The sequence below is a fragment of the Scylla paramamosain genome, chromosome 6 (genome assembly GCF_035594125.1).
Source record: "Scylla paramamosain isolate STU-SP2022 chromosome 6, ASM3559412v1, whole genome shotgun sequence".
Lineage (NCBI taxonomy): Eukaryota > Metazoa > Arthropoda > Malacostraca > Decapoda > Portunidae > Scylla > Scylla paramamosain.
Genome location: NC_087156.1, coordinates 3950001 through 3977500, shown reverse-complemented (window position 1 = coordinate 3977500; position 27500 = coordinate 3950001). Strand labels below are relative to the sequence as shown.

General features: G+C 38.0%; 3 protein-coding genes and 1 long non-coding RNA gene across 5 annotated transcripts in view; 3 read left to right on the top strand and 1 right to left on the bottom strand.

The window, feature by feature from the left end:
- The window catches only part of LOC135101087 (AT-rich interactive domain-containing protein 1A-like), a 5944-nt gene extending 3134 nt beyond the window's left edge, over nucleotides 1-2810 (top strand). Inside the window, exons 4-5 of the mRNA XM_064004658.1 lie at nucleotides 1504-2109; nucleotides 2417-2810. Of these exons, the coding sequence (XP_063860728.1) occupies nucleotides 1504-2109; nucleotides 2417-2434 (624 nt within the window). The 3' untranslated portion in view covers nucleotides 2435-2810. The remainder of the gene's footprint in view (nucleotides 1-1503; nucleotides 2110-2416) is intronic.
- A 2359-nt stretch (nucleotides 2811-5169) lies between these two features.
- LOC135101086 (cyclin-dependent kinase 20-like) lies at nucleotides 5170-17514 on the bottom strand. Its single transcript, XM_064004657.1, has 6 exons — nucleotides 16527-17514; nucleotides 16067-16255; nucleotides 8584-8694; nucleotides 7018-7143; nucleotides 6208-6435; nucleotides 5170-5391 (listed from the first exon to the last, which is right to left on the bottom strand). The coding sequence occupies exons 1-6, from the start codon at nucleotides 16710-16712 to the stop codon at nucleotides 5221-5223; spliced, it is 1011 nt and encodes a 336-aa protein (XP_063860727.1). The 5' UTR covers nucleotides 16713-17514; the 3' UTR covers nucleotides 5170-5220.
- Nucleotides 13044-14702, top strand: LOC135101085 (uncharacterized). The gene is made up of 2 exons (XR_010269009.1): nucleotides 13044-13304; nucleotides 13704-14702. It is a non-coding gene; the product is annotated as an uncharacterized LOC135101085 (long non-coding RNA).
- Nucleotides 17515-22385: 4871 nt separating the features above from the next.
- The window catches only part of LOC135101228 (phospholipid-transporting ATPase VA-like), a 100968-nt gene continuing 95853 nt past the window's right edge, over nucleotides 22386-27500 (top strand). For both annotated transcript variants that reach the window (XR_010269165.1, XM_064004862.1), the window contains exon 1: nucleotides 22386-22782. Coding sequence is in view for 1 of the 2 variants with exons in the window: in XM_064004862.1 (XP_063860932.1) it covers nucleotides 22744-22782 (39 nt within the window). In the remaining variant the exon portion in view is untranslated. The remainder of the gene's footprint in view (nucleotides 22783-27500) is intronic.

The window sequence follows — 27500 nt, the reverse complement described above, 5'->3', positions numbered from 1 at the left end:
CTTTGATAAGGAGCTGTAACGAATGCGCATCCATCACCCTGTTATAACTAGCGGGTGATTATCATACACTGGCAAGTCTCTTAGGCATCAGGCTATAGTTTGTCACTGATTTCAAGGTCAGGCGCCTTCCTAGCTGTTAAAGGGGTGGTGGTTAGAACTGGGTTCCCCCCTACAACCTTTCATCTTCGGTAAATCGCATGCCTCCACACTTAGCCTGCCACTTCTTACTTTAACTTTCAAGATGGTTGGAAAGAAGATAATTCGAGAGGAAAAGATACGAAATTTCTCCTTGAGTCAAGCATGTGGCTGAAAGGAAATATTGGCGCATATGGGTCTCTACAGCAGGGATTTTTTGCGTTGCTGATGACAGCACGCAGTTTCTATCTCGTATCCCTTGTTTGAGTTCAGTGCCTATCTCACGTCTTATGAGCTTGTCTGTAGCAAGTGTGGTTTGTCTTGAATGTCCAGCAACCGGGACAAGAGGTGAAGTGTGATGGGAAGGCAGAACACGTGATGTCATGAGTGGCGCAAAAGTCGCTGCTTTACACAGATTCGTATACTCCAATATCAGTTTTCTTCCTTCACCAGTCATTAATGTTTCTTATCAGTTTCCTTCCTTCACCAGTCTTTAATGCTTTATATCAACTTGCTTCCGTTAACAGTCTTTGATGTCTCAGTCTTCTAAATATTTTCAAGGTTATACTGTCTATTTATCGCACAGCCTTGGGGCAGATAGACTTTGATGAGGTAGATCAATGAACAGATAGATTGTAAATGGTAAATGTAATTCAATACCAGCAAATGTAAAATATTTAGCACAGATAGAGGAAATTCACGTAAGAGTTACACTTGCTGAACATTATTTTGAAAAAAGAACGATGTGAAGATCCTCTCATGCCTTTTGCTAATGATTGGAAAGAGAATGTAATGTATGTTCCTAAATAGTTTTTTTTTTTTTTAACACATGAACTCCTCTTCCCATAGAGATTATTCTCTCTAATTCTTATAAATGGATAAATAAATAAATAAATAAATAAAATTAAATAAATAAATAAATAAAATTAAATAAATAAATAAATAAATAAATAAATAAATAAATAAATAAATATATATATATATATATATATATATATATATATATATATATATATATATATATATATATATATATATATATATATATATATATATATATATATATATATATATATATATATATATATATATATATATATATATATATATAAGTGAGCAGATGTAGTACTTTGTATATACTTAGCTCTTATTTATTGAGTTTTTGTAATCAGTTGAATTTTTAAAACTCACACAGTTGTTTAAAATAAAAAAAAATACAATTATAATAATAACCTGTTTTTATTTTTGAAAGATTTTGTTTTCAAAACTGCGGGCAACTTATGATGGCTGAGATTCATTATACTAAAATATTAGCCATTATACTCGTATCTATGATTTAAGCATAATTTACATGCATCTAATTTTCAGAGAAATAAGTTAAGTATCAGGTGCAGCTGGAGTCCCTCTACATCAAACAGGCTGTCCCTTAGTTCTGATCCTGCCCCACCAGATGCTGCAGCAGCGGTGAGACACACCCAGGAGTACTCTCCTTCACCACCAGTAGCCCAGGCAAGGCTTGAAATGGAGGTTCCGGTTCTGCCAGGCTGGAAAGAACAGTTGCAAGAACACTCTCAAGATGGAAATGTAAAGAAGAATGAACCTACTGATGTTTCTGGTCTGTTACGAGAGCTGCTCGTGCACGATGAAGACGTGACTGCTTCGCAAGGTGCTGAAGCTTTCCCTTGGGTGTCGCAAGAAGAAAATACCTCTTCAACACACAGTGGAAATAGTTCTTCAGCAACTGGCTCAAGTGCAGCCAATTTTAGTGATGATAACCAGGATTACCGAAGGAAGAGACGAGGCAGAATGAGGCTGTCAGGCTTTGGTCTTGAAAGCAATGTCTTGTCCCAGAGGCACTCCATGCACGCCACAGCTCATTATGGGTCTCTTGATGAAGAGACTTTCAGACGAATAAACAAGATAAACCGTAGAGAATCTTGGAAGTGTGCTCAACAGCGACATATACAGAACAATGTGAGTATTTTAAATGGTACTGTTCTATATTTGTTTTGTTAATCGGTCTCCTTTCAGTGTTATTCACTGCTGGATTTTCGCGAGATGGATCGCGAGCTTTATTTCTTGTTGATGTCGTTGCATTAACATGCATTGAGAGAGTTGTGTTCATAGTCTTTGTTTACTTACACATTAAAGGAAACTTAAAGATGAAGGCAACACAAGTCACCTGATTTCATACACATTCTGTAAGGATGATAGGACTCATGTTTAATTTGTACCTATAACTTATAACTGTAACTAAGAAGTGCTATGCTTTTGTTTCCAGAATAAAGCCTACTTTTAAGCCAAGTAAAGCCAGGAAAGCAGCAGTCATGTTCCTGTAATTCCTCCAGCAATTACCTTAGCCGTTAAGAAGGTGCTGCGGCTTGCCCACCTCAAGCATAGGAGTGGCGGCATACGCTTTGCTGAGGAGTGTGGGGTAAGGCACCACACAGTTCAGAGTACTAGTTTACTGGTTGCGTGAATGTACTGTATTGAAGAGTGTGAAGACTTTGACCGTGACTTGAAAAATGAAGGCGCTTATTCAGAGAATGTCATAAGCACCACCATCCCATCTTGAGAAAATTGCCTTTAAGTCATACATCAATATTTTCATCCACAATAAAGATATAGGCGTGGGATTTGTTTCATGAGAAACCTGTGGTCTTCATCACCATCATCATTATCATCATCATCATCATCGTCATTATTATTATTATTATTATTATTATTATTATTATTATTATTATTATTATTATTATTATTATTATTATAATTTCTATTATTATTATTATTATTATTATTTTATCATTCTTTGTGTAACTTAAGACTGTAACCTGAAGGGTGTCAGTGTAGAACAGCATTGTGAAGCACTATATAATTTATGATGGATTAATCATTGGCATTAACTTGCTTTTAATGCATTAGCTTCTTTAGGAAACTGACAATTTTAAGCTACAAAATGGATACAAGTTTCATTCTATTAAAGTGGAACTTTATCAATTAGATCCAGCACAACACACTGGTGATGTGTACACCACTTAGACTGTTCATTTTGTTGCTGTGGTGGATCCACAAACCCCTGAAGAACATTCACTGCCAAATATTAAGAAACCTGATGACTCATCAACTACGTTCAAGAAATACACAGTGAGTACAACATACACGCAATGCAGTAAAGAAATCCTTCTGCTGCGGCAGCCCTTGTAATGTTCATAATTGCCGTCCAGCATGTCAAACTATACTACACTTGTAATATGATGAGTATGGCAAGAAAGAACTTTCTGCTTGAGGACGCTGGTCTAGAGCCCACTCAGCTCAGTGGCAACAGTATTCAGCCCTCTAGCTATAATTACCATTGTGCCTCAGGGTCTTTCACTTGCTAAAATTTAAGTAACTCTTAATGGGCAAAAGCTGAGAGCTGTCTTGCATGCGTGCGGTGCACACAGCTATATTACTGACCTGGAAACTTGGAACTAAACACTAAGGGCATCATTATGCCCTTATGTGAATCTGACTGATTCAACCCCAAACTGTTCTTGAAGGGTGGTACACACACTATGCAGTGTGCACTTGCAGGAGCAACAGCAGCAGCAGCAACATAAGAAGAACAACGTCTTTCCTAATTTGTCACCTAATGGTAAATTAGCTGCTACCAAATTAGAACATTTTAGTAACAATGATTAGGAATTGAAGGTAACAGATTACCTTTAAAGGGAATAAAAGAGACAATTTGGAAAGCTGCGACCAAGTTTTCTGTCACAACAGGATCATAAAAATGAACTGAGCTAACAGCATTGGTTATCCCATAGGCTAAAAGGTTGATTGTTAAAGACTTTTCTGTATTGTCTTCAGCTTACAGTACCTGTAGGCTTCCCTGGAGCCATGTTTCTGTCTGCAGTGGTGAAGGAAGTATTACGTAATGTGGGCCATAAAAAGACTCAAGTTGGCCGCCGGAGGTCTTGTGGCGCTTACATTCAAAGACAGCCATGAAGGTCAGCATCTGGGTGACTTCAGTCCACTTGCTGGTGACTCAAGATGGTCACCTCTCGGTGGGACTTAGAGCTTGGATCTGTGAGTTCACTGCCTCAATACTGTACTGACTTTTTGTTGTGGTGATGATGTAGCTGTAGCCTTGCACAACTTTCTTATGTGGATAAAAAAAATAAATAAATAAATAATAAAAAAATAAATAAATAAATAGATAAGTAAACTGTAACAGAGATGCACCACCCTTCAAAACCCATGACACTGTTCATTTACTTATTTATATATTTATTATTATTATTATTATTATTATTATTATTATTATTATTATTATTATTATTGTTGTTGTTGTTGTTGTTGTTGTTGTTGTTGTTGTTTTTGTTATTATTATTATTATTATTATTATTATTATTATTATTACTATTATTATTATTATTATTATTATTATTATTATTATTATTATTATTATTATTATTATTATTATTATTATTAAAATTATTATTATTATTATTATTATTATTATTATTATTATTATTATTATTATTATTATTATTATTATTATTGTTGTTGTTGTTGTTGTTGTTGTTGTTGTTGTTGTTGTTGTTGTTGTCATCATCAGCTGTAGCAACATTACTAGTAGTAGTAGTAGTAGTAGTAGTAGTAGTAGTAGTAGTTCTTGTTGTTGTTGTTGTTGTTGTTGTTTATGTAGAAGGGACACTGGCCAAGGGCAACAAAAATCCAATTAAAAAAAAAGAAAGCCCACTGAGATGCCAGTCCCAGAAAAGCGTCCAAAGCGGTAGTCAAAAATTGAAGGATAAGTGTCTTGAAACCTCCCTCTTGAAGGAATTCAAGTCATAGGAAAGTGGAAATACAGAAGCAGGCAAGGAGTTCCACAGTTTACCAGAAAAAGGGATGAATGATTGAGAATACTGGTTAACTTTTGCATTAGAGAGGTGGACATAATAGTTGTTGTTATTGTTGTTGTTGTTGTTGTTGCTGTATTTTTATTTATTTGTTTTATTTTTTTTTTTTTCCCTTAATTAAGGACGACGAGAGAGATTCTTCATTAAATCTAGACAAGTTTATTGTTTTCCCTTGAGGCGCTCACATGACGGGGTCGAGGTGGGCGTGCAGGGCGTGGGCAAGGTCGCTGAGGGGGAAGGTTGTGTTGTATTCCTGAGTAGCGGGCGGCTGCTGCTTCTCCAGGGGTGGGAGGGGCATCTGGGACCTCGGGCAGGGGGCAGGCGGGGTGAAGAAGTAGGGATGCTGCAGCGCCTGTCAGGGGAAGGTGTCACGTGTTTCATTAGGGATGGCAAGGGATTTCATACAGCAGCATATCTTAGGGTCTACGGCGGATTGGTTGAAGTACCTTACATCAATGGTGCTCAACATCCTTGGGTGACAAAGCCACATTAGATGGTCATTAAATGTGATGAGGGTCTCATTGTCTTCAGTAGTTAATACCTATATTCTACACACTGATTATATTGAACTGTTGAGTATACATTGTGAATTTACAGGAGTCGTAATCAGAACACTTTTCACAGAAACTGAGAAAGTAATTAATATCACTGCATATCACTAACAGTAAATATGAACAAATGTTATCATGACATTATAGTATAGATATAAGAAGGGTATTTTTTCGTTACTTGCCGAGGACCACATTAAACCTTCCTGAGGGCTGCATATCTATTAGCCTTAAATTAATTAGAGAGAGAGAGAGAGAGAGAGAGAGAGAGAGAGAGAGAGAGAGAGAGAGAGAGAGAGAGAGAGAGACTGCATTACATAATAGGAGAGGCACAATCAGTGGGTACTGTTGTCTGTGGGAGAAGATGTAAATATTTGTTGATATGGTAATGAGTTGGACGTATAGTGTAGGTGCAGCCACAGTGTGAGGATGTGCCACATTGCGACATGAAGCAAATCACAGGCCTAAAGGCACCGGATCTTCAGAAGCACATGAGAGAGAGAGAGAGAGAGAGAGAGAGAGAGAGAGAGAGAGAGAGAGAGAGAGAGAGAGAGAGAGAGAGAGAGAGAGACAGGAGGGGTACTGCGACATGGATAAATCTATGAGCCGTAGCAGCCTACCTGGAGGGCCGGAAGCCTTTTCTCGGGACAGTAAATGAGGAACTTCTTGGCGAGATCGAGGGCATCCTGCGAGGCCTCGGGCAGCACCTGGCTGAGGGGGATGGGCTGGCACTCAGGGAAAGTAATCTTCCTGTAGTCAGGCAGCTGGGCCAGGCCGGGCCAGGAGGCCTCGGAGGGCGTGCCCAGGATTTGCAGCACCACACACAGCTGGTCGATGTCACTCTCGCCCTGGAACGATGAGGCAAGTACTCGCATTTGATTCAGTGGCCTGCTTTGGTCCAGTCAACTCCACTAAGAGAGAGAATTTAAGCTTACCACAGCGTGTTTTCGCCCTGAACAGGTCACGCCAAAAAACAACTGACATATTCGAATTTTTCTATTGTACTTTTTATTATTATTATTATTATTATTATACCGATGAGATCTGCGCTTGAAGCCAACACGTGTGCTGGGACGCTTGCTTGTGAATAGGGCAATGAGACCATTCACCTTTATATTCCGCTGTATTAACACTCCATCGCGGTTGAAACTATAGTGATATGACCACCACTGATGAAACCGCGAAGAACTAAAAACATGCCATTAAAACTTTGTGATGTTGATATATACTTCAAGCTTGAGTCAGCTGAAATCACTCCCTGACTTTAAACAGAGCGGTGGAGATAAATATGTTATGATAGACAGATAGATAGATAGATGAAAGGCAAATATTTAACACATAGAAATGGATAAGAGAGAGAGAGAGAGAGAGAGAGAGAGAGAGAGAGAGAGAGAGAGAGAGAGAGAGAGAGAGAGAGAGAGAGTACTTACCGGGAAGATTGGACAGCTGTTCATCATTTCGCCAAAGATGCATCCCACCGCCCACAGGTCCACGCCCTCCCGGTACTGGCGCGCCCCGTACAGCAGCTCGGGGGCGCGGTACCACCTTGTCGCCACCTGCAAGACACACGTGCTCTTACCAGTCTCTCTCTCTCTCTCTCTCTCTCTCTCTCTCTCTCTCTCTCTCTCTCTAACTACTAATAAATACTAATTAATGTTGACTCCCATCACTGTACCCAACTCCTTGTATGTGGCCATGTCTATAAATTATAATTTATTATATTTATCATTATTGTATACGCACTATGCATCATGTATTAAATTCATAATGATTATCTAAATTATTTTTTCATTATATTAAATTTTGTACTCTATTACTTGTTCCATTCTTTATGCCAATAGATCAATATCTATATGCAGACCCCAATGTATGTATCACTTTATATATATATATATATATATATATATATATATATATATATATATATATATATATATATATATATATATATATATATATATATATATATATATTACTTTTCTTTAATTTCTTTTATTATTGTTTACATACACAGGTGTATGATCGTTTATGCAGATGTATGTATCACTAAATTTACTCACTGCTGTATAAGAAAATGTATGTTGATATCTATTTAATCTTATAAATACCCTTAGAATCCTATGCAACATTTAAAATTATTCTGTACAACATTTAAGTACTTACTGTGTATTGTACCTTATATTAAGTCCAGTTTTGTTAGCTTAGGTTTAGTTATATTATAGTTTTAGTTTTGCCTGAAAAGCTTACGCTTAAAAAAGGCTAGCCATAATAAAAAATTTATGGAATATAAATATACAATGTATGTAATGGCTATAAATAAATGTTCAAATGTTCAATGTTTTCTCTCTCTCTCTCTCTCTCTCTCTCTCTCTCTCTCTCTCTCTCTCTCTCTCTCTCTCTCTCTCTCTCTCTCTCTCTCTCTCTCTCTCTCTCTCTCTCTCTCTCTCTCCAGTACTTCTAACCTACATCTTCCTGACTCATCTCTCTCTTCTTCGCATTTTCACTGTCTGCTTCTCCACCTCCCTCCTCTTATTCCCTCATTCTTCCCCTATTTCTTTATCTCCCCCTAACTCCTCCCTTCTCTCCCTCTTCTATCTTCCTTTCAGACCGTTTACTATTTTCGTCATCTGTTTTCATTTCTGCATCACCTTTCCACCATCTCATCTCGAACCTTTTGCATTACCGAAACCCGTATTCTGAAACACTGCACCGCACCCCGATTTCTTTTAAAAGGCTCTAGATGAAATTACATAGATTTATAAGGGTGTTTTTTTTAGGTTCTATCGATAAATTTTAAAAGATTCCTACATCAATAACGGGAAAAACAGTCTTGAGAACCCATTTAATCATCTCTGTGGCCTTTGAAAATAGTCGTGGTGAGAGATCAATCAATCCTCGTTCCTCTCTCTCTCTCTCTCTCTCTCTCTCTCTCTCTCTCTCTCTCTCTCTCTCTCTCTCTCTCTCTCTCTCTCTCTCTCTCTCTCTATTCCTCTTACCTGGTGGGAGTAGAGCCTCTTGCCCCGGCGAGAGAACACCCGACACAGGCCCAGGTCTGCTATCTTGAGCTGTCCCTTCTCGCTGATCAACAGGTTGGCCGGCTTCAGGTCCTGCCGTCACGGGAGCCAGAAGAACCATGGTGATGAAGACGGGAACGAAAAGCAGAAAAAAAAAAGCCAATTAGACCAACTTTATCAGGCAGGTAATAAATTCTGTGCTCTTGAAAATAATCGTGGTGAGAGAGCAAAGTGTTTCTGAATACGGCTCAATATAGTTTAAGTGATGGCTTACACGACTTCAGTATCACCTCTGCACTTCTACTAACTCGTTTCCACGTGACCTCGCACTTCTTGTTTTACATTCACGCCGGTGGTTCTCAGGTATTAATTGATTAAAACAGTATAACTTACTTGATTATATTCAAAGTTTGTTCCTTGCTTCCGTTGTGTTGCTTGTGAAGTAAATAAGTGCTAGAAGACAGCTAGAAGAACGCTTTGTACTTTCATAAGGATGAATTTAAAAGACCACAGAAGTGATTAGTCATAAGAACATAAGAAGATAAGGGAAGCTGCAAAAAACCATCAAGCCTACACGTGGCACTCCCTCCCTGTATGGAACATGCATACCTATTTCCATCTATCATCACCATCCATAAATTTTCCTAATCTTTTCAGTTCCTGCTCCAAACTGCCCTTATACCATGACTGGCGTTCTATATTAAGTACCACGCCTGTGGGCGGATCATATGCATAAATAAGAGACATGAATGTTAGATATGTTAAATGTAATGGAAATAAAGATAATTTTCTGAGGGAAATAGGCAGTTCGAAACAAACTATATGAACAGAGTGACATAGAGAAATAGTAGCAGACAGAGAGGCAGAGGTTCCAAAGGACCTGACCAGAGAGGACGGAATAACTTGAAGTAAGTGGAACTTGAAAGTGTAATGCATTCTAGAAATCAAGTGTCTTATTAAAGCAGGAATAGGATTTTACATGTTGTTTTATGTTTGGTATGATAGATTTGTATCGTGTACGAAGATTTACTTAATTACGGAAAATTTATAGTAATTGATGTGATGCTGATGTCAAGTTTTTCTACCTGAACATTAATTACACTGATTGAATATTATCTGTGTTTTATGAATTTGATATTGCATGTGTTCTTGCACAATAACTGCGTTAACTAATTAATATGTTGAAGAGATATAAAGTGACACCAAATGACTTTAAACGAACTCAAATGAATTCGAGTGAAAAATGTGGACTTGTAAGAAATGTAAATAATAATTCGTAGTAATTAATTAAAATTTGAAAATGTTTGTGAGTTTCCAGTAGTCTTTAAATACCAAATCCATGCAACATACCGGTCTACGACATTTTTAACAGCGGTGGGATGAATGTTGTAATGTTGCAAAGATTTGATGAACGTAAGAAACAGGATTACTGCAAGAGAGATTAAATAATAGTTGAATGAAGAAGAAAACGATCACTTGTTTAAGTATTCATTGGGTAGTTGATGTCACAAATTATAAAGTGTCATGATTAATATAGATCACTACAAGCATTATATTTATTCGATCTGAATCTGGGTTGCACGCAGGTGTTTTTTTTTTTTTCACTATCTCGCTGACTTTATTTGATTTTTCATATCTAGCATATTCCGAGTTCTTGCTCTGATTAAAAACTTCTTTAAAATATTTTGAGAGTAGACCAGTGATATTAATGAATTATGGCCTGTCGCAGTGGTCACCAATCACTTGTTTCCCCCGCGACGTATAAGACGCAGATAGACAAGGTGAATACAAACTGAGAATATAGGAATGTTTAACATGATAGGAGTTATGTAAGTAAGTAAGTAAGTAAGTAAGTAAGCTTTATTGTCACATTGAATTACATACAACATGAAAATCTTCTTGGCTTGCTCAGTAGCTCATCCACATAATATAATATAATATACTAAAAATAATACATCATTAAAAATACACACTCACACACATAAAACAAAAGTTAGCGGGAAGCAAAGGAATTGAAGAGATCTATACTCTTAGGAATAAAGGTATTTTTAAATCTAGTAGTTTGCAGCTTTGGGAGGGCAAGTCTTTTACCAGATCTCAGGAACTTGTATTGGCAGTGCAGTGGATGCTGGACATCATTCATAATTTCATTTAGTTGTTTTATCACCATCATAATATATATATATATATATATATATATATATATATATATATATATATATATATATATATATATATATATATATATATATATATATATATATATATATATATATATATATATATATATATATATATATATATATATATATATATATATATATATATATATATCATCTAGGGAATCAGTTCTAGCTTTAAGTTTACCAGCGTTCTTTACAATTCTTTTGAGTTTATTTCTATCTTTACATGTTAAGGATCCATACCATACTGTAATAGCAAAGCTCAAAATGGATTCAATTACTGATTTATAAAATAGTGATAATATTGATTGATCTATATGGATGTTTTTCAATATTCTTAGAAAATGAATTCTCTGTTTACATTTTTTGTATAATTTAGTTGTATTTGAAGATCCTGTTGATTTGTCATCAATTATTACGCCAAGATATTTATATTCATGTACTCTTTCAACTTGCTCATTGGCTATGACTAGTGGATCTGGAATTGTGTTAATTGTACGGAAATCAATTATCATTTCTTTTGTTTTCTTTACATTTAGATTTAAAAAGTTATTATTGCACCATGTAACAAAGTCTTCAACTTGCTTCAGGAACTCTCGTGAATCATCATTACTGATTTTTCCCACTATTGCCGTGTCATCTGCATATTTAATTATAGAACAACTTTTATATTTACTTCTGCAGTCATTTGTGTACAATACAAAAAGTAGTGGAGCCAGAACACAACCTTGGGGTGCCCCTGTATTAGTTATAGCAATGTCTGATTTAACATTTTTAAGTTTTGTATATTGTGAACGCATTGTTAGGTAACTATGTATCCATTTGATGAGTTTTCTGTTTACATTTAATGCTAGTAACTTTTGTAACAATATGTGGGGTTGGATGGTGTTAAAAGCGCTACTAAAATCTATAAAAAGAATGCGAACCTGTGTATTTCGATTCTCTAAGTGTTCATGGATAGGGTGAAGTAACGTTAATATAGCATCTTGAACACATCTGTTTTGGCAATAAGCAAATTGAAAGTTATCTCGCTCTATGGAAGGTTTAGCAATTAATAAGGCAGATTCATATTAAAAGTTCGAGTGATCGGTGAGAAAATGTTGAATTATCAGATAATTTGTTACACTTATGAGAGGTACAATGATCGTCGGTAAATGTGTGGTAATAAAGGGAAGAAATAATAGTTACGTGTTATAGATCATGATTGTTGATGTGCTGACTAGATGTGGGAAAACTATTTAGAGTGAGAATGTTATCTTGTGTGTCGATGTGAGACGGACTAGTTGAGTGTAATTATTTGAGGAAAGTCTTATGAAGCCACATCGGTATTAGTGACGAGGTGTTGCCATTCCGATTATGGGAAAATACTTATTATAGCACTTAACAACCGCTGTATTGCTGTGTTGCCTGTACATTTTCTTCACTGACATACAAAAATTTAATCTTAAAATTTAATCTGTCATTTGCTAACTGTTTCCAGTAAGGCTTTGACTGCGTGGATTGTACACAAAAAATAATCAATTAATTCCTCGCGGCGCCACTGGAGTACGTAGCGAGCTGAGGAGGGAAGGAAAGAAGTGGAGTCTCATCAAGGCGAGCGCTTCCCGCAACACACAGCTTACACGTTACATTCTCGTAAAATAAAGCAAGACACAACATATGTGCATAGAGTATTTCCGAATTAGAATTACTCGAACTATCATATCCCGAAGTATGTGCTTAACTCGCGGGACACCCTACATAGTGTGAGTTACTGAAGAGATGAGTAATTATTATGGTACTAAAGGTTGAGTAAACATGAGAAAAAAATGTAATGGAAAAATAGGTATGTGAAGAGTATTATAGTAACTGAAGTTGAAATTGAGTTAACACAAACTAACAATATAAGAAGATAAAGTCGTGAGATGAAGTATATGAATGTGAGTTATATATTTTGATAAACAGATCAAGAGTTTCAGACTGTAAAAGAAAACCCTGACCTGTTCGGAATTCTACAGATCCTGGCAAACCAAACTATTGAACCTGGAGCTGAGTGTTAAAGTAAGAAAAATCAAAACTGGAGCAGAAACTGAACCAGATTAGTGAGCAGTTCGAATCGTTGGTGTCTCAGCTCGTCAGCGCTTGTTTGCACGCCTTTTTAGTAAGAATTGATTTAAAATAATAGACTCAGGTAGCAGCACCAAACTGACAATTTTAGAATCCCTGCATATAAAGAAACTCCTACTAGTCTGAACAATAATATCAGCATGTTCTCTCTATATAGCTTAATTACGTACGTATATGCATATTTTTTTTGTCACACACGTGACTACTCTACCACGGAACCAGGTGCCTGCCTCTCAACTCGTGGCGCTGCCACGTGTATGGCTTGAGGCATACTGGATACGTGACCTCTAGCAGGCTACCAAGCCGATAACGAGGGGTGGAGTTCCATCGAGCTTCAGTCTCCTCCAAGAGTCGCTACAGCTCTGAGGTCGCTTTGGCATACGCTGGGAGCCTCATATACACTCGAGAGAGGTGGTGAGAGTTACGCCAGTGTTACACACACACACAAACACACAAACACATTTATATTTATTTTCTATTATGTATATGTAAAGGTGTTTATTTTTGTAATTTGTATCTATATGCATTTACTAACTTGGCTTAAGTTATTAACTGAACCAGTCTTTTAAGTTATTCAGTCCAGTTCAGATTGCCACTCCTTGTTACTTACTTTTACTTACTTAAATAATCTTCAATTTTGTATTGTTACTTAATTTAAGGGTTAACTTTAAGATATTAAATAGCAGTTAAAATGTCTCCTTTTCTCTTTTCTTTTAACCCTTCCATTGTTAGTGTGAGCAACACCCCTTCATGATCCATCCCCTAGAGTTCAGTGTATGCTCACGCGTAACATTTTACTCTTCTTTTTTTCAGTTTTTACGCTGTCTTTGTATCCTAGACCCTTAAAAATGGCATGGTCTGTTTGCAGAAACGTCAAAAGTTGATGAGATGCTGCTCGCCGCTGCGCTTGCTGTGTTATTGAGCTTTCTAAAAGGTCATAATACGAAAAACTTCTTTTTTTTTTTTTTGTGCCAGAATGAAATAATTATTGTGTGGATGTTTCTGACATCCCTTCACTGTGAAGTTGACAGCTTGGTAGTCACAGTTGTGGTGCCTGCACTTTTGTTGGAAATAGATGAGTTATAAGGTTGGTTTCGCCTTTTTCCTGCTTTACTGCCCCTGTGTGGGGAGGGTGTGCAGGGTGTGTAAAGGAGTTCTTCAAGAGAATGAATGCAAGAAAGGCAACTGAAGCCGGAATAAAGAGGCAGCAGCACGTCAGGTGAATGACACAAGACAAAACCCTACCCTTCCAGCGCCAGGCTCCAAGGCCGTGGCCTCCTCGCCCTGTAACACTGACACGGATCAACTACACGCTGGTCAGAGGAAGATTTCCCTTTGAGTGAGATGGAAGGAGACGCAATTGTTTCCCTCGCGGAGATTTAAAAATGGCGCTACACCCGCACTGTACCTTTATTTTTATTATTATAAGGCAATTTCTCGTTTTTAAACTATTTTTGATTTTTTTTTTTTTTTGGAGAATAATGTGTTTTATGTTTCTTGTGAAAGAAAATAAATGTGTTTAGTTTAAATATATAATATATAAATTTTTCCCCTTTTTTTTTTTTGCATATTCACAAATATGGTGAGATAGAGAATATGCATCATATTTAATATTTCACTATAGTTACTCCTTTAAGAGACAAAGAAAACCCTTATGTAAGAGCACGTTAAAGGGAAATTGAAGTAAACTTATCCTTTATTTTTTTTTCGTGTATTTTGCAGCGTTATCAAAGAGATTTAACTATTTCCTTCAGCAAGCACAAAAAAGACACTCCACAATGAAAGGATTGTTGCATAAAATGGACAAAACCATGGAATAACTTTTCATTTTACTACCAAGACTAAACAACGTGACGCCCCTTTGACCATAGTAGTTCCGCTATTACCTCCTCTGATCCACCTCTCCTCCACTCTCCAGCACTCCTCTCTTTTCCTCCTCCCTCCTTCCACCACATCCTCCTCCTCCACTACCTCCCCTATCCGTCCCATCACCCCCTTCTACCACTACCATCACCTCCTCGTCCTCCGCCATCCCCAATCACTTAACTAGTTCTGCTGTCACCTTCTAAATATGGGTGTGGTAGAGGTGTTACTGCAACTGACTGTACGTATACATCCTGCACTCGATTACTGTAAGGAATTCGCTTCTTCTCTTCTTGTCCAGAATAAGTACATTGTTATATTTTCAATCTTCTTTCACCGTTTCCCTAGAATAATTGATTGGTGTCATGTAAGCTGACGAGTCTTCTCCACTTGTTGGGTGTCCCTTGAATCTTCCTCTGTGACTCCCATCCTTTACATTTTTACCGTAGTTCCATCACGCCACCACCACTGTTATCTATTATTCTTATAGACGCTAGGAACACTGTTATTTTATTTATTTATTTATTTTTCTGTTGACTTGTTTGTTTTATTTATATTGCTATTTCATTGTTATTGCCAGTGTCATTAGTGCTGTATATACGTATTCATTAAGCAAATTTACTTTTTTCAGCTTTCTTTGACTGCGTTCTGATAGATAATAGTTTGTTGTTGTTGTTGTTGTTGTTGTTAGAGGAAGTAGTAGTAGTAGTATTAGCACCAGCAACAGCAGCAGTAGCGGAAATTATTAAATTGAGAGCAGCAGGATATCAGTTGTTGTTGTTGTTAGAGGAAGTAGTAGTAGTAGTATTAGCACCAGCAACAGCAGCAGTAGCGGAAATTATTAAATTGAGAGCAGCAGGATATCAGGTAGTAGCATAACATTAACCTACTTTCACTATCAACACGTGTATCGCCACTGGTGTGCCTCGTACACAAAACAGGTGTACTCGTACTTGTGACACGAAACGACAGGCAGTACATACATAGCTGCTCCTATATGACAGAGGCATTGTCATAAATTGAACAATATGACAATGCAATTCGTAGAGATGATTTCTTATCTGTTGCTCTTGTATAGATATTGATTGTATCTTGAAACGCTTTGCTCTCTCACTACGACTATTTTCAAAGGCCAATGAGATAATTATCAGGGTTTCCAAGACTTTTTCCTATTAATTATGTAGAAATTTGTATCAATCCTCCACTAGAACCGTAAAAACAGCCGTGTAGCTTCAACTAGAACCTTTTATAAGTAGCCAGGGTGCGGCACAGGAGTGTTTCAGAATAAGGTGCAGACAAAGCAGAGAACTCACCCTGTGCATTATATTGTGTTTGTGGAGGAAGGCGACGCCGGAGAGCAGCATCGTCATGTAGGTCTTGACGTGGGCGCGAGTGAGGGGCCGCGACGCATCCCGCAGCATCTCGCCCAGGTCCCCCAGCATCAGCTCGAAGGCCAACACAAAGCCCGCGCCGTCAGCGAACACCTCCAGCAGCCGCATCACCTGCCCACGAGGGGAGAGACGTGTGCGCTTGCTATATTCACCTGTTTGGATTTTTACAGGATTGAGTCAAGTCTTCATCCTTAATTACTAATCTCTCTCTCTCTCTCTCTCTCTCTCTCTCTCTCTCTCTCTCTCTCTCTCTCTCTCTCTCTCTCTCTCATTCCACTGATTTTTTTTTCTTAATTACGAAAGTGTATTCCTGTTCATTCTTATTTTCGTGTGTGTGTGTGTGTGTGTGTGCGCATGCTGATCATCCACCCACAGTACATACATGTTGTGAATTAATCTGCTGGAGCGCCTTGATTTCTCTGAGCGCCGTGGTGGGCATGCCGTGATCCAGCCTTCGCAACGGTACCTTCTTCAGCGCCACCAGCCGCCCCGTCAGGTTGTGTCTGGCCCTCACCACCACCCCGTGCGCCCCCTCCCCGATCCGCCCCACAACAGTGTACGCATCCATTCAGGAACACTTTAGGAACACCTCACTTGTGCTTCCCTGGGCTTTTTTTTTTTTTTTTATTTGAACCGCTGTGGACTCAACTAGTTTCAAAAGCCACAAATGTATTAATAAGGTTCACATGGCTGCTTCTTCCCATTGATGTTGCAGAATTATTGTTAAGATACTACTGGAATCATGGAGACTCTCGAAAACCACTTTGCCATTCACTGGAGCCTGTTAAAAGTAGTTGAGATGAGACTCAGATCTTGGCATTTTTTTTCTGAAGCACTTTTACACACACGCGTATATGCACTGAAAGAGAAAACACATTGATTATTGCATACATCGTTCCCTTTTGATGAGACACGATGCAACTATTCAGCTAAGGTGCAGCATTCTATTAAAGATGCTGTGTACTGACTTTTTTCTTTCTTTTCTTTTTTTTTTTTTGCATTGTCACTTGACTCTTCAATCTGCGCTGTCATTTTATTTACATTATGCTGTATTTCTAGAAAAAATCACGAGTGTTTCCAGGGTTTACTTGCTTGCAGTCGCTTCTCAAAGACGTGTACAACTCAACTGAACTTTTAGCAATGCTCTTCAATATATATAGATACACTCCATGATAGCTTTTGGAAACGTGCTGCATTGAAACACAACTGCACCACCACCACAGCCAACATCCGTACAGTCTGTCATCTGAGAGCGCCGTATCGTGTCGTCTCTTCCACTGGGATGCGAAATGTACGTAAGTATAATATGTTCTTGTCTTGGTACCGAAAAAAAAGTTGCTTCATGTCTCGCTCAGCTGTACTATGTTTGTTTTGTTGACGTTGCCATGGCGACCAGCTGGTGGATCCGCGGGGACTACCAGCGTACCGTAGATATCAGTATTTCATCACCTTGTCAGCGTGTTCTTTATGTGACGGATTGTTTCAGGAGAGAAGCACAGTAGAAAGACATCTCTGTAGCTGAACTGGCGGGTCCAACTGTAAAATGTTCCCACTCGAGTTTTTTGTTTATTTATTTATTTTTAGGGGTGCTATTTAAATAGTAATTGGCATGCTTATTTAGTTTTTATTCTTTATTTATCTGTAGCTCTTTGCCATTCTTTCCAGGGAGAGAGAGAGAGAGAGAGAGAGAGAGAGAGAGAGAGAGAGAGAGAGAGAGAGAGAGAGAGAGAGAGAGAGAGAGAGAGAGAGAGAGAATTTTCAATATCTGTTCACTGCTGTTATAGTACAGAGAATAATCAATAAGAGCTCTCATCATGTCCATTCATCAATTCAGTACGAAAGATGGATACGAACGAAATCCCTACTCATCAACTTTTTTTTTTTTTAACCCAACTGAGTCATTTCACCATAGCAGCATGAAACAACCAAATAAGACCAATTTTGACCATCATTTGAATCGCCGAGGGTAAGCGATGAATGAGTGTTCTATTGGGAAAACTCTAACTTGGTATGAGAAATGCATAAGAAAAAAAAAAATAATGAAAATAAGTAAATCAGAAAACTGGTGAATTATTTCGACGGAATAGAAAGGTTAAAAAAAAAAAGATAAATAAATAAGTAATAATAATAACACGTATTCATCATTCATGCTTATGGATCATTCTGAAACATTTCCATGCTGCATTTCCATTACTTTCAACTTTTCAAGAGCCTCTAGTTGAAGTTACACTGGTTTTTAAGTGCTCATGTGGGTCTTATGATAAGTCAACAAGATCTCCATATTATTAAAAGAAAAAAAATAGTCTTGAGAAATGGGTTAATCATCACTGTGGTCTTTGAAAATTACTGTAATGAGAGAGAAAAACGTCTCTGAATATTGGGTCTATACTCTCTCTCTCTCTCTCTCTCTGAAGTGAGAAGCATGAGCTAAACAAAAAGTCCGTCACTGATGAGATTGCGACTTATGAAGGAGGCGGGTACAATACATAGAGCAAGTGTGTGGCGATGTGGAATGGGTGGAGAACTGAAGGGCGATGGCCTGCCGGGGTGCTCAGCATGTAATCAGGGTCAGCTGACGCAGATTGTGAGTGGCTAAACAGTACAACCGCTTATTTCAGTATCATCCCAAGTCAGAGTCTGAATAGCAGTAAAATAACTATAGCGTTTCTATCTGAGGGTTAAGTTAGATTTAATTATTATCATACGAAATGTTTAGATTAATTCAGTTCAGTTTCATTGCTATCTTCATTGTGTGGATAATGATTTGAAAAGGAAGCATATTTTGGGCTCAGAAATCAATAGCTAGTGTCTGGAAATTAATAGGAAAAGTTTTTTTTCCATGGTATCCGTGTTTTCCTAATAGTACGTGGTAATACACGCATGGTGATGGTGTGGTGTTTCCGCGTGACGTCACCAGAAAGCAGCTTGAGTTGTTTACGTCAGGCCAGTGTCAGTGTAACTCCCGTTGTTATAGGGTGTGTTGCGACCTCTCCTACTGTAGTGTTGTGTTAACCTCCCCTATTCACAGGCTATTTACCTCCCCTTCTGGATTTCCTTTTCATCGCAATGTAAGTACCACGGGGAGGGTGTTCAGTAGCTGTAGTGGTGAGAGATTAAGGGAGAATGCACCCTGATGACGTGACTGGTGGTGCCTGGTGTTGTTGTGGTCTGGTCGTGTGTACGTGTCTTTCCTGGCTCTCCATAGTGGTGCTCGTGCACGCCCCTCAGCTACTACTGTCATGTGTGCTGCTTGTGCCCCTGGGCTGTGCTGGTGGTTGTGTCTGGTGGGTGTAGGGCGGGTGTGGGGCAGCAGTCGTCACCAGCTGGGTCGCGTGCTGAGTGCAGGCGGGTTGACCTCGGCGTGCCTAGAGTGACCGCCGGTGTTATCTTGTGTCTGATAGACTTAGTTCCCAGAAGATGGGTTCTCTGTACTTTCTTAGTGTGTGTGAGCAGACCGGCGGCAGCGTGATGGCAGCTTGGGCAGCAGCGTGACCCCACTGGTGTCATGTTCTCATTCCGGTGATTCTGCTTAAGTTGGGGGAAATGTGTACTGCTATGTTTATGTGCTGTTGATTTTATAAAACTAGTTTAATAAAAAAAAAGATATATATATATATATATATATATATATATATATATATATATATATATATATATATATATATATATATATATATATATATTACAAATATAAGTGAAAAGTGGATAAAGGTTGAGGGCAGTTGTAGACAGTTAGCTTACATTACTCTGAGACAAAATTCTTACTCCTGACTGGTCCTGACCCTCTCAACAAACTGCCATATGAGGACATTAGGGAAACATTTGTGATTTACTGTTTACAATTAGTAATGGAGTTTATGGTCAAGAGTATGCATATTACTTTAGTATATATATATATATATATATATATATATATATATATATATATATATATATATATATATATATATATATATATATATATATATATATATGTTGAGAATTATTACCACATCAAAACCATTGGAAATGCCTTGTTTTGCTCTCCAGAATGTGAGGTCATGTCAGTCATGTGACATAGGTAACTGTTATGTTCCATGGAACAGTGAAGGTTCCATCAAAACTAATCAAACTTTATAGGGTGGGCAACATCCAAGGTAACTTTTCCTGTAAGGTCCTCAAGTTTTTTGTGAAGGAGGTGGGAGAGGACAAAAGAAGGCATTTCAGACAGTTTTGATGTGACTATCATTCTTTAATCTTCAAAATACATGGGAATAGTGTATTATTTTACCAGATATTTCATTACTAGTTGAAATTACCAAGATACAACATTTTGGGATGAATGTCGCCACAGTAACCCTACATACCAGGGATTCATACCTTGGTTATATTAGCAGCAACTGGTGCTCATTGGTAAAATCACCATATACTCCTTAACATAATCTGTCATTAAAGAAAAAAATCCAGTTTTGATATTGCTTCCTGTAAATGATTTCTGTTGATATATTTTCCATAGCCTTGTGTGTTTGTGTATAACATAATTAAAAGTTTGCCTGCATACCAAGTGAGTTGGTTGAGGTGGTGTGTGTAAATCATACTTTTTTTCTATTCCTGATGTGATATACTTTGTTAGGAAATTAAGGTAATGCTATCATGGCATGTGGTCAGACTACCTTGTAGTGGTGTGCTCTACTGCCTGTATCACCATACTGATTTCATTCCTCATCTCAGTTTGACATACCTGATTTCTTATGCACATTTTCATTGCTGTCACCATACATTCATCTCGCAGTACAGCCATTGCTCAAGTAACACATTTCAAATGCTTGGATCCTTGACCTTGATCTTTCATTCTGCTTCCAGGTTTCACTTGAATGCGTGGTTGTTGGTACAAATATTCTTTAACATATTCCATTTTTTACCTTTCTCTGATCATGTGCTTTAGAAATCTAACAACTTTTCTCCTTTGCACAGTTCCTTTTTTCATTTTACCCTTCAAGGCTGCACGTGATCAAGCCAAGATGCCCAGATTGTGTACTTGTGGTATTTCAATTTTCCTCCAGTCATCTTGATTTCAGATTCGTTTGTGAATCCAGCTCTTTACAGGCAATCAAAGTCAGTGACTACATTCACTCTTTTCAGAGCCCAATACCTTACCTATGTCTACATACCATCAACTTTCATCTTTTGTACACACACTCATAGACATGAGCCTCTCTAGGTCAGTAGCAGTATGACAGTACCTATGCCTCATCAAAATCTTTGATATGCATTAAAAAGAAACTAAACACAATATAGGTTACACACGATAAGGGAAAGAGAAAACTTTACATGAATTACACAATGTCATGAAGCCACTTTACAAGGCTGCAAGTTTTGCAGACATGCATTATATATGTATGCACTAAATATGGTCTGCACAAGCCACCAATACCATACTTTTTAAGTAAGATGGCCTAAAAAGAAGAAAAAATATTGCATATATTTTTTTTTAGCCTTAGGGCAAGCGTGTGTGGCAATTCAAGTCAGGTTTGTGGACATGGAGTGGTTACTGAGCCATGTATATGCAGAGCTGGTGGGGAACACTGGGTACAGCTCTAAGTAAGATGGTGCTGGCTGACTGAAGATGGTGCAGTAGCAGACACTCTGTTACAAAATTTATACTGTAGCTACAGAATGTTTTCTCAAAGCTTACATGTTTTACTTGTTTGTACATGGGTTGGTCATATCTTCTTCCCTGTCAACATTATTTTTACTGGAAGTCAAGTCACATTCAACCTGTTCATGGAAAAGTGACTGCTCCAATCCTTCAAACTGCTGACTTGATTACTTTTTAGAGCTCAGTGAGAAGGTGTTTTGTATCTGATGTGATCTTCTGATACCTGTACTCTCATGGAGATAGAGTTTTTAAATTCAATGAGGTCAGTGTTGCAAAAATATTGTAGGCATTTTATTGAAGATTTGAAAGTTTGCAGGAATCAGAACTGTTTCCATAAATAAAATAATGTACATAATTTAAATGGAACGAAATTAAGAAAATACTACTTTAAATTCTTTACATTTATGTATGAAAGTCACTGTTCTTGAGTGGAGGTGTGCTCATTAAACCATGATTCATACCCATTAATTCAGAAGATATGCAATTGTATTCTATTTGCGTCCATCTTGAATAGCTTTATGTCATTACTGCATTCCATCTCTGTAATTGTTATCAAGTGTTCTGGGAGCTTTTTAAATTTTTTTAGTAACTATTTTTGTATGGTTTATTATTGATTTTGCCAGTGAATGTTAAGTTGTGTGGGGAGATTGACTGTTTCAAGTGATTAGGTTGCATGTTGCTGTGGATGGAGGAATAGATGAAGTTTAAAATAAATAAAGCAGGAAATTAAGAAGGAACAAGAAAAAAAAAAATCTTATTTTCTTGATCAGTAATGGTGAAGAATTTATCACAGCACTTGATGATTTTGTTCCTGTATGCACTGTCACCATCACTGTAGGCAGACTGTACTCAGCGTCATGCCGTGAGATGCGCTGGCAGTCTTGTTGCTTGGAAAGAAGTGTGTACAGATCAGTGTGCCAGTGTGTGTGATGACGGGACCTGTGTGAGGAGACGCGGCACCATGGCAAACACACACACTCTCTACCAGCTGCTAACACAGGTACACTGGTCACTTCTAGCTAATGTTCTCCACATGTCTCTGTATTACACTAACTGTTTTTTGCAAGGTGAATTTGTCCTCAGTAACAAAATCAAATATCTGAAGAACATGAAACATAATTGTCTTTTTAAATTTTTAGAAGCCTTTGGATTTTACATGAAGAAAAAAATTATTGACTTAAAATTGCCACATCTTTATTGTTTGCTTATTGATTTGGTGTCTATCTGTCACATTGAGGCGTAAGAGGGTGGTTCACATGACTGTCCTTTCCACTAGGAGCTGATGAGGCTAAGAGTGTGACTGTACGAATGTGTGGTGCTTTGGATCATCCTGGGTGTGATTGCTGGCCTGGTATTTAAATACATAGATTTCTTTACTCTTCCAAGGCAGAGATGCATGTAATGCTTATAGTGGAGACCGATTGTTGTCTACCTGGACATTACTGTTACTACAACACTGTTACTTCCTACAGTATTCAGGAAAACTGTTTGTAGGGAAAAGGAAAACTGTTTGTAGGGAAAAGTGTCTGGAAGGGATGTCCACAATATGTTATGTGGCTAAATGCTCAGAGGGAAATATAATGTGCCCCTTCCTGAAGTTCACATGTTAACTTCATATCCTTCTTTCTTTCGCAAAAAACTCTAAAGCTTGGTCATTTTATGTTTTATCTGGTATTATGCTCTCTGTCTCTTTCGTGAGCTAAGGGTGTGAATGATAGGTGTTCAGATGTGTGGTGCTTTGTTTGGGCCATCCTGTATAGGGTTGTCAGCCTGGTAGATAGATAGATAGATAGATAGTTAGGTTATTCTCTTATTTACAGTATTGATTTTCCTCTCGCCTCATCATTTCATCCTCACCAACTGTCTTCAGTGTTGGCGAATCACAGAGCTGTGCCTATATTACTCTGATGGACACAATAATAATTTCTCTTAGTCAAATCATGTACAAAGTTCATTTCAGCGGAATAGCTAAATCAAGGTTCATTTGTTTTTTCCTCATAGTGCCCTACAACTTTTCAGACACTTATTATACTAGTCTCTCAAAATGCTGTAGCCTGGAGAAGATAACATTAACCTCCCATACTTTTGTTTTCAGTGTGTGTGTGTTCAAGCAAACGATTCCTTGTGGTGCTCTGAGTGCTGATAACACCTTGATGCTTCATTTCTTATCAATCATAGACAATATTAATGTGGAAAAACAAAATTACCGTGACTGAGAGATCTAAAAAAAACTCAAGTAGCCGTTTGCCATTGGTGTCGCTTTTCTAAGTTATGCTCTAAACCTCCACCACACTATTTAACTAAGCTGAAGGAGAATACAGGCCTGCCCAAGGATAAACAAAAGAAGTCCACACCAGTGAGGGGATTAAATCAAAATTTTGCCATACAGTTCTTGATACAGCTCAACTTTCCTGTAAAATTGAGGTTTCCAGTTTTCATAAGTCCTTCATGATAATAATGTGCACTTGGCTTTCTGTAACTCTTTATAGTGGAAGAATATAAAGAAATGTACAAAATCAAATTGTGTTATGTATTAATATGTGGTACAAGTATGTTACACTGGCCTACACTGGCTTAGTATTTCTTTCCACCGGCGGCTAATGGAGCTAAGAGTGTGAATGATGTGTGTGTGTGAGTGTGTTGCCTTGTCTGAACCACCCTGCATGGGACTGCTGGCCTGCTGTATAGATAAGTAGATTGTTAATTATCTTGATTTTGATGAATTTGCAAGCAGTGACCCTAATTATTCCAACTTTAATAATTTGACTATCATGTTCTCTAATTTGGCATACATTATCTTGATTTTGATGAATTTGCAAGCAGTGACCCTAATCATTCCAACTTTAATAATTTGACAACCATGTTCTCTAATTTGGCATACATTTCTCCCATAGGAAATGCTCTACTCTCAATTCTTGGTTCTCTCCTCACCTAAGATTTATCAGTTAATCATATACTTGTAGCTTAGGTAGGTATGTTATTATAGTAGTTAATTAGCATTGTTTTTTTTATATATTTATTTATGTATTTTAACCTAATCTAACCTGGAAAGCTCATAATTATCATATACTTCATTACACTTATTTATTTATTCATGTATTTTTACCTAATCTAACCTGAAATCCTGACATCCATCCTTCTAAGTGACTTCAGAAAGGTACATAGTTTCATCAGCCAGAATGAGAGAGGTGTGCAGTTTTGTATTAATATCAGAAGGTCAGGATGTTGCATTTTGCCACCTCCGTCGTCCCACAAGTCGTTATTTTGCATCACTGAACACCAGCAGTGAGATCATTGACAAGGCTTGCGGTATCCCTTGCTTGTGTGTAGCATGTGAACCAGTTTACACACACACACACACACACACACACACACACACACACACACACACACACACACACACACACACACACACACACACGCATGCACACACAAATACACAATGGACAAATGGAAATAAGGGAAAAAAGTAGCAAAAAAAAAAAAAAAACTCTTTATCTTCAGAGTCAGTGTTGTTAGTTCTGTCATTACAACTACTGCTACCTTTTTATCTATTACCTCCATCATTCATTCTTCCTATTTCTTAACCTCTGACCACGAGAGCACACACCAGGAAAAGAGGGAAGAAGCTGTGAGATTATTGGTAATGCTTTGGGTATCGCTTGGAGAACCGGTTTACACACACACACACACACACACACACACACACACACACACACACGGTCAAATAGAAATAAAGAAAAAGAACCAGCAAAAAGAGAGAGAAAGAAAAAAACTGTGCATCTCCGTCAGTCATTCTTGTCAACCTTGAATCAGGATTTCCTTGATTTCTTCAAGCAACAGGAGAAAAATATAATCAGTCAGGAATTATCTGGACAAATAGATGGTTGAAAAATAATGACCTTGCCTTGCATAAAATGATAATCCACATGCGTTGCCTGGCCGCTGAGTGCTTGCAAAAGGTCAGACAGTGTTGGGTGGCAGGAGTGCTGAACATTCCAGGAAAACCTCTCTCCATGTGCAACTGTAATTTTCTTAAGGTTTTTTCCCCATTTAATACTGGAAACGTGTGCAACTTGTGGACTCCTGAATACCAGGCAATCCTAGGTATTCCTGGAGAGGGGGTGGATTGGATAAGGGTAGATAATATAACTTTAAAATGACGTAACATTATCAAAACTGTCAGAAAAATAGCTGGTGTGGCTGTTTTTCATGTGATCACAGCTTTTATTTTACATCACTGTTCAGAGAGAGAGAGAGAGAGAGAGAAGCTGCAAGAAGCCATCAGGCCTAGATGTGGCAGTCCCTACATGAACCATACTTACCTCTCTCCATCTGTTATCCTGATCCATAAATTTGTCTTACGTTTTAAAAGCCTCTTAATGACTCAGCACCCGCAACTTCATTACAGTACTATTCCATTCATCCACCCCTATTTGAAAACCAATTCTTTCCTATCTCTTATTTAAATCTAACTGCACCGTGCTTAAATCCATTGTTACTTTTCTTAAGGACATGAGGAAATAAAGGAACATCAACAGAGAGAGAGAGAGAGAGAGAGAGAGAGAGAGAGAGAGAGAGAGAGAGAGAGACCCTAGACCCTACATATACACATTACCCGTATTTTCACAATGTTTAATGGAAGTTCCCCAGAAAGTAGGAAAATCAGAAAAAAAAAAAAAAAACACACCCACTAAACAGGTCTGACGTGTTTCCCAAGAAGCAGATCCAGGCAAGGTCACGGTAAAGGGGAGGAGGATGAGGAGGAGGAGTAAGAGGGAAGGATGAGAAGTAAAGGGTTGTATTGATGGGGGTGGGGAAGGGGGCAGTCATACGTTTCCATGGTGAGAAAGAGGAGGAGGAGACTAGTAAGAAAAGATACCGGATGGAAGAGGAGGAGCAGTAGGAGGAGGAGGAGCAGTAGGTGTTATTTATATTGTTGTTCATTTCGTAATCCTGCGCATCATTTCCTCACATTTCCACGTTTGTTCTTTGTTTACATTCTGGTTCCACTGATGCTGTCCTCCCCCCTCCCTCTCTCTTACCGGCGTGTGTTGTGTGTTGTGGTGGGCAGAGGTCAAGAAGTAGATAGGAAGTTGAAATGATGGAGGTTGTAGAAGGGAAAGGAGCGTGTAGTAATGGTAAAACTACTACTACTACTACTACTACTTGTTGTTGTTGTTGTTGTTGTTGTTGTTCTTTGGCAGGTGAAGGTGGTGGCGTCTTTACTACCCTGACCTTCACCCAAGTCCCCAAGAGGGCCCCACGGTCGTTCCCTCTCACTGTGTCAAGGCTACACACACACACACACACACACACACCAGTAAAGACAGCCAACATCAGGACACATCAAAATCTTAACAAGAGGAGTTGGATGCAATAATGTGGAGGAATGTATGTTTGTGTGTATGTTCGTATTTCCCCAAATATAACAATATATAAGTGGAATGCGTCACCAGAACAAGGTGTGTGTGTGTGTGTGTGTGTGTGTGTGCAGAGGTTTTGAGGAAATCATGATGATAATTTGATAATAAAAGAAAATATTACAATCTTAATCCTGTAAAAATGTACACACACACACACACACACACACACACACACACACACAGGACTATTGAAAGCCGTGCACTAGCCAATGATCATTCTGTTACCCAAGAACCAGGCATATATCTCACTGTTACTTACGTCAGTGCTTTATTCGCTCACTACGTAGCATTG